Source organism: Chanos chanos, chromosome 8 (assembly GCF_902362185.1).
Source record: "Chanos chanos chromosome 8, fChaCha1.1, whole genome shotgun sequence".
Lineage (NCBI taxonomy): Eukaryota > Metazoa > Chordata > Actinopteri > Gonorynchiformes > Chanidae > Chanos > Chanos chanos.
The window spans coordinates 41,836,577-41,844,217 of record NC_044502.1 but is presented as its reverse complement, the minus strand read 5'-3'; the positions used below and the strand labels follow the sequence as shown (position 1 = coordinate 41,844,217).

The 7,641-nt window shown below is 39.4% G+C and overlaps 1 protein-coding gene across 1 annotated transcript; it reads left to right on the top strand.

Annotated features, from left to right (window-relative positions):
- Window positions 1-2,293: 2,293 nt before the first annotated feature.
- Window positions 2,294-7,329, top strand: gpatch4 (G patch domain containing 4). The gene is made up of 8 exons (XM_030782001.1): window positions 2,294-2,377; window positions 2,557-2,652; window positions 4,368-4,441; window positions 4,554-4,646; window positions 5,028-5,144; window positions 5,461-5,579; window positions 5,784-5,834; window positions 6,156-7,329. The coding sequence occupies exons 2-8, from the start codon at window positions 2,574-2,576 to the stop codon at window positions 7,144-7,146; spliced, it is 1,524 nt and encodes a 507-aa protein (XP_030637861.1). The 5' UTR covers window positions 2,294-2,377; window positions 2,557-2,573; the 3' UTR covers window positions 7,147-7,329.
- Window positions 7,330-7,641: the final 312 nt, after the last annotated feature.

Sequence of the window (7,641 nt, the reverse complement as noted above, 5' to 3'; positions counted from 1 at the left end):
GCCTCCTTCATTCCACTTAGTGTACAGTCTCAGGATGCCGGATTTGGGGTGAAATCCTCCATGCACTGTAAGGGGCTTTCTTGTCTTGATGTCAGTGACTTCTGTCTATCTAGTACTACATATGCATATACATACATATACTGTACATACATACATTTTTGGGGAGAGGCCAGGAGTTAGCTGCTCTTCCAGCTGTATTCTGGAAGCAGAAGACATGGGTTTGGGCAGTGACATAGAATGGGCAGTTGTTGAAGACCTTATAAACAGGATCAACAGCTGATATGACCAGCCTAGGGGTTACCGAGCAGAACATAAAAGTGACTCCCCTTTCCCTATTCCCAGTGATGACCCGTACCAGTGAATACAGTCCAAAAAGTGATTTATTTACAAAGGTGGTAGTGAAGAGCGTCGGGGTGAGCGCGGCCAAAACAACAACCAAAACAATCTATAATTTACAAACTAAATAAACTACTTCCCAAAAATAAAAGAAAAAGAAAATACAGAATTCTTCCCTAACTCCCTAACGAAAAAACAGGAGAAAAGAAGAACAAACAAAAATGGCTTCACACCCCCTACAACTACCCGGACTGTTCAAACGAAAATTATTTACAATATATACAACGAACATCTATCAGACCCTATACACAACGAAAATCACGAACACACAAATAAAAATTTACACTCTATGCAACGAGTATCTCTCAGAAAAATACACACAACGAGTTATCGAAAAACACAGCGAAAAGACACGGTCAAATTGGCCAGGAAAAGCAGGGGCAACCGGCATGTGGAGGCAGCGTCTTTTTAAAACTGGCGCCGTCAGGCTGTGGGCCAATCCCTGACCGCCACCTGCAAATGAACACATTAAAGGGACAGAGGGACATACGGGGAAAACACACCAGACATGGGAGGAAAGCACCACACACAGGCAGGGGGAGAAAAACAGCAGCACACAAAACAATAATACACACTTATGACTCAGGGTCATAACACAGCATATTAGGCAGGTGGTCATCTTTTGCCTCATCAGTGTGTGTATGTATACACAAACACACACACACACACATACCTAAATAGGCCCATACACAGAGAGAGAGAGAGAGAGAGAGTTACAAAAAGATGCTGTCAAGCTTACATACATTTTGTGATGAGGATTTGGAGAACTCTTCATTTCGAAACATTAGGAAAAGGCCCATCTTGAAAAGAAATTTAAAAATATTTTGAAGTCAGTTCTTTATTTCCAAAAAAAATACTGTGTCATTTTGATAATTAGTCAACTTTATTATTAGTAGTAGTAATAAAATCATGTATTTCAGTGTAATAGTAATTAAATTATTTTGAGCACTTTTCAAGAACACAGGGATTAAAAGTTACTCAGTGAGATCACTGATGGAGATCACCGTTTAATGGTGATCTCAACCGTTTAGTCGTCCATCCAGACGTAAAGACGCGGGTGCAATGAATAGTACACTTTGAATGAGATGACTTCAAGACTACAAAGCCATGTTCCTGAGTTATGATTCACCTATGTTTTATCTCAGATGATGATGATGAGGTAGAGCGAATGGAATTTTAATTGCAATTGTTTACATGCTCATTTAATATCCAGAAATAAATGTAACGCATAACCGTTGGCACACAATGCCCGTAGGTTGTGGGCTTATTTTGAACCTCGTGGTTCGCAGACTATCCATTTAATCTTGATAATAAATCTGATTTATATCTGTAGCTGGAGTGTAGAATTTTAAGAAGTCTTTTACTAAATGAAATTCAATGGATCTATCTTTATACTGTATGTAGGCAATTAACTCGATGTAAAATGGAACACCAAAATTTTTAATCAGTTTCATATCACTGTCAAAATTTCACGGTTAAAAGTGTGTCAGCACTTTGGTGACTTGGCTAACAAGGTAACAAGGAAATTAGACGATTTCATTATTACTTACAAAAGTAATAATGAGAAATTGTGCTGATCTGCGTTTCCGCTCGGTTGATTCTAGAGGAACAAGAAGTAGATGTAAACTGACCAACAGATGGTGCTAAGTTAACCATCTGTCAGCCGACACAGCCAACCAAATCACGACATTCTACAAAACTGATATTTATGTCGTTGGCAATTTGAATAAAGTTTGATAGATATATAAGAACAATTCGCAATAATATTGCATATGTTCATAAATACATCGCACAACACATTTCAGTACATTTATGGCCAAAACCTTTCTCCGTTCACTGACCACAAGAAGCTTTTTAATGACGTTTCCAACCGGCTGATCATACACTTCCGGTGTCATGGCTGCCTACTGCATGACAAACGCGTGGTTTAAGTAGAACGACAGACATGAGTTTGACTTGGGCACATTAAGAGGGAATTGAGGTGAACAAATGTTTTTTTATGCGCTTGTTTACTCATGTAAAACACTGAAGTTGTGAGAACAAGAGACGGTAATATTCACCGCTGTTGGCGTACCTGATATCATAAACTTTTAAGATCAGTGCTGATCTGGTGGTGCCCAGTACTGCTGCCCAATAACATGATTTTCTCTTTTCTGACAGACCAGAGTCGCGCTAAGATGGCAGAAGTAGTCCAAGAAAAGGCCCGGGGACTCAAATTTGCAGAACAACAGCTTCTTCGTCACGGATGGATACAAGGTGATTGCAGCTGGCCAGTTACTGTTGCCAAGCTAAAGTAGTTTTAAAAAAATCCTATGATAGCGATCCCAGGTAGTAATGATACGTTGCCTGAGACATTTATTTTGTGTGGGGAACAGATATTGATTCCAGCTTAGTTTGCTTGTCTAAATAGGGGCTTCACGGTTTTCACGGTGGCTCAGCTACCACTGTTGCCTCACAACAAGAAGGCCCGTGGTTCGAATCACGACCGTGCAAGGTCCATTCTGAATGGGGTTTGCATGTTTTCCCCGTGTTTACGTGGGTTTCCTCCCACCATTAAAGACATGTGTGCTAGGATTAGTGCTCCTAGTAGGGGCTGCCCACTGCTCCCACCTCATAGTGTGTGTGTTCACTGGTGTTAGGATGGGTTAAATGCTGCATTTCACTGCTTAGCGTGTGTGTTACAAATAAAGTACTTCTCCTGCTAATGTGGAATCAACAGTAATGACCAATAGTAAATGAAGGTTAGTTGGATCAACTCTGGACTTAAGTGTGGACAAACTTTCTCTACTCCCACCTGTGCCCCCCCCCTTCTTTTGTTTAAAAAATTCAGGGATGTTTATCTTTTTTTAAGACTTGCTTTTGTGTATTGTACACGTGAACAAATACACGCATGAAACACCGGATTCTGTCATATTAACAAGATCTTTCAAAAACAGAATGGTGATTGTCAATTAGCAGTAATGAAAAGACTAAGATAGTTTAAATGCAGTGGAATCATAGTTAATATAAATAAAATTACTATGTATCAGCAGAAAACAATGGGGGGGGGAAAAAGACTTCACCAAATTAATGTTTTTAAAGAAAACATATATAACAGTACAATAATAGAAAACATTAATATGTCATAATTTTAAGACAGTAGGTTGAATGAAACAGCATAGAAAGCAGAAACTCCTCAGAAAATACTACAGCGCACTCTGAATCTTAACCTTTAAATGGAACGTGATTATTCTGAAATAAATAAAACCAAAAGTTTTTTTTTTCCCTCTTTTAAAAAGATAGTTACCACAGTGACTCTTCAGCATCTAGATGGATTTCTTAAATGTACCTGTACTATTGTATAAATATGACAGTAAGAGAGAAACAAACTTGTGCAAAACTAATAAATAAGAATAAGCAATAACAGAAGTACTAACAGGGAAGTAAATGGAGCTGATGAGGCAGTGTTGTCTGTGTACTCTCCAAAGGTCACATGACCCATTTGGCACCAACCATAAGTTTAGCTATGATGTTTCACAGCTCACTTAGGTTTCGTGCAGTTGTCATGTCATGCACATCTGTGTTTATGCACAGATGACGTTTTAATTGATTGTATAATAACTGTGGACAGGTAAATAAAAGAGAAAAAGGAATGTGTTTCATAAATGATAATGACCAGGCCTGTACACCAACTGTGACTCAACATCACACTCAAATGAAGCAATATCCTGCTTTTGCAAAGACCGAATAGTGCAAGTAACCTTGTCATTACAGTAACAAAACAACGCACGACAGCGTCATGTTGGGTATTAGCTCAGACAGCCTTTTTACGTCAGACGGTCTTTTGCTTCTTCATGACCTCTCCTTTACCATGTGTAAGACTGTGTTTATCCTAAAATCTGAATGACTGGTTTGATGTAATTCTGTCCAGTATGTACAATATTAAGACATGGTGTTCAGAAAATCTTACTTTAGTCCAAAATGTTTTGCAGGTAAAGGTCTTGGGCGTGATGAGAATGGAATCGCAGAAGCCATCAAAGTCAAAGTCAAGTGTGACAAGGGTGGAGTGAGTGTCTTGCTACACAACATGAACATAAACACATTGATGAAAAGTGATGTCTCTAAACAGCCTATGTGTAAAGATGCACCTGCCAACAGCATGCACTTGTGTCTTACAGGTGGGTCATCAGCAAGGTGAGCAGTTCACTTTTCATTGGTGGGATCATGTTTTCAACAGGGCCTCCTCCAGTCTTACTATTGAGTCCAACCAGGTATGTCTTCTGAGGGATGGAGAACAAGCTTTGTTTACACCAGAGGTGGTCAAACGTTCTCCTGAAGATCTGCACACATACAAGATTTGGTTTTAATTCCACCAGTCTAAAATATCTTTTAAAAAAAACATATCGATTGTCTAAAAAATATTTTTAATAACATCTGGGTATTGTAGCCAGGTTGCTACAGAATTCTACATTAGGATGGATCTCCAGGAGGAACGTTAGCTACAACTGCTCTGTTTGATCAGTAAATTTTCTGTCCATCTTGCAGTGAATCGATGTGACAAATTTGTCATTTCATACTCGCTGGCATATGCTTAATGAGTTTCCTTAAGCTCAGTTGTTCTCATAAGTGACTGTTGTGTGAAACTGGGACAGGAAGGCGTGTCGGTGAAGAAAGTAGCGGGTGAGGGGGATGAGGAGGGAATGATATCAAACAAGAAGCCCCGCAAGGCCAAACTGGCGAAGACTATGCTCTACGGATGCTTTGTCAAGGTAGGGTCCTCTTCTTTACACACACACAAAAAAAAATATATATATATATATATACCTTTGTGTCCTTAGTGGTATAGCATACAGTTTTATGAATGTGGAATGAGAGTACAATTTACAATTTGGTGTTTTGCAAACACTTTTAACCAAAGCGACGTACAATAAGTACATCGATCAGATCACATTGTCCCGTAAGTATATGCCTCAAGAGCACTGGCCTGCTGTACAGCCGTGGCATGCTGCGATGATAAATTCTTTTTTTCTTATTTGGTTTTCTTTTTTTTTTTTTTCCATAACTGCACCTTATGTCCTCCATTAGTCAGCCACACTGCTGTCTGGCAAGGAGCAGCCTGAACAGAAAAGCTTCAGCTCAGAGGACAGCAGCAGCAGCAGCTCAGAGGATGAGGACCAGAAACTGGATTTGTCAACCACAACCAAGTAATAATCAGCTTTTTTTCAGCTCCTAGAGAGCTGATTTAGTATCAGCTCCCCTTGATCCATGTGAATGTATTTATTACATTTATGGCAGTAAAAACTGATCCCAGATCAGCACTTTTGATGCAGGAGACCATAGTTGTTCCCATTGTTGACATTTGGTACCCTGTGGTTACTGACGTCTTCCCTCTCTTCTGTTATGTGCAGGTTGTCTGATGAAGATCTTATGAAAGCATGTGGAGGACGCACTGCACACAAGTAAGTTGCAACGTCACGCTGTTAAATGATAGAGTTTAGTCATTCAGGCTACAGATACTATACATTTCAATCTGATATTGGCAGTTCTTGTTGTGTGAAAACAGTTTTAAAAAGTTGTTAAGGAGCAGAACCGTAATGCAAGTGCTCGTGATACTTTATGATCGTTAAATGATTAGCAGACTGTTGTCAGGATGCACCATAGAGTTGCATTTTAATTTTAATTTTTAATTTTTAATTTTTAATTTTTAATTTTTTTAATTTAATTTTCCTCCCAGGCTTTGTAGGTACCATATTAAAATGATGCTTCTGTCTTATTAACAGAGGAGCCAGACATGGCCTAACCATGAGTGCCAAGCTAGCAAGACTGGAGCAACAGGAGCAGGAGTTCATGGCAAAATACGGCAAAAAAGACCACGAATCAGTGACCTCTGCCTGTGAACGCTCCGCCCACTCCACAGACAAGAACCTTGAAGTCCAACAGGACACAACAGGGAAGACCAAAGACAAAAAACAAAAGAAAAAAAAGTATAACGCCAACGAACTCTTACAGAATGAAGTCCCAGTGGAGGCCTCTGAGAATAATGAAGATGGGACCAGAAAATTGAAAAAGAAGAAGAATCCAAAAGAAGCAGTAGAGCTTGATTCAGGCAAAATTCACAATCTTGCAGTCCACGACAATGACGCGACTCGGACCGAGGTGAAGAAGAAGAAGAAGAAGAAGAAAAACATGGCCACACTAGAGGAGGGCATTAATGGCCATGGCCTCGTTGTGAGTGGAGACCCTGCAGACAGTACAGACCATTATGTGAAAGAGTCAGGTGAGCAAGCCATATCTGAAATCAGCTCACACCTGCTGGCAGATAACAGTGTTTCTAAGAAGAAGAAGAAGAAGAAAAAGAAAGACCCTTCAGAGAAGGTGGTGGTTTCTGAAGATATAAACGGGGAAAACATGGCGAGTGAAGGTCCTGCAGATACCACAAAGAGCTCTGAGTCAAGTGAGGACTGCACCACACACCAGCTGACAAATGGGATCAGCTCAAAGAAGAAAAAGAAGAAATCCTCCAAACACGAACAGGAGGTTCCCATGATTCCAGATAAACCTGCTGTTTTGGAGACAAACGTAGAGGAACCAGGTTCTAAAAAGGAAGAACTTTTGATTAGTGCTGCGGAGGAGGAACAGGTGAAAGAGAAATCAAAAGTGAAAAAAAGGAAAAGATGTCGAGTCGAGATTGAGGGAGTAGAGAACGACACGCGAGAAGAACCCGCCCTGAGGAAAAAGAAAAAGAAAAAAACGAGAGAAGACAGCACATGATATGTATGGAAATTAACAAATTGCTGAATTTTTATGATAAATTCATGCGAGTAAGGACTAAGGAGTGAACAGATCCTGTTCTCAGTACAACTGTGGTGCCTAGAATTGTTAACATTTGAAATTTCCGTATGTCATTTATGATGTGTCTGGCCAGTAATGGCTGAGTGACAATATAAACAAAAGTGTTCAGTGTTACATCTGTCTCACTACATCTTTTTGCTGAACTGTGTTTAATTGAATAATCTCATGATGCAACATATGAACTGAGATGAAATACAGTTTTGAATTTAAAGAAAAGTTAATTTTATTGTTTCTTCTGCGCTGAACAAACATTATCCATTACACCAGGCTTTTTAAATAAAAATATATGCAGATACATTTGAACAGTTATACAAGTATGACCAAATGTTTTGGTTTCAGCATGTCTCCAATTGGGATTGTCGGTTTCACCTCAATATTGAAATCAGTCTTTGGACATGTTCTCTGAGTTAAGGA

What these genes read in the sequence shown, in the direction of transcription:
- gpatch4 (XM_030782001.1), top strand. Translation starts at nt 2,574, where the DNA reads ATGGCAGAAGTAGTCCAAGAAAAGGCCCGGGGACTCAAATTTGCAGAA. An exon ending in TCTACGGATGCTTTGTCAAG is followed by an intron (nt 5,145 to 5,460) that starts GTAGGGTCCTCT and finishes GTCCTCCATTAG; the next exon opens with TCAGCCACACTGCTGTCTGG. An exon ending in GGAGGACGCACTGCACACAA is followed by an intron (nt 5,835 to 6,155) that starts GTAAGTTGCAAC and finishes TCTTATTAACAG; the next exon opens with AGGAGCCAGACATGGCCTAA.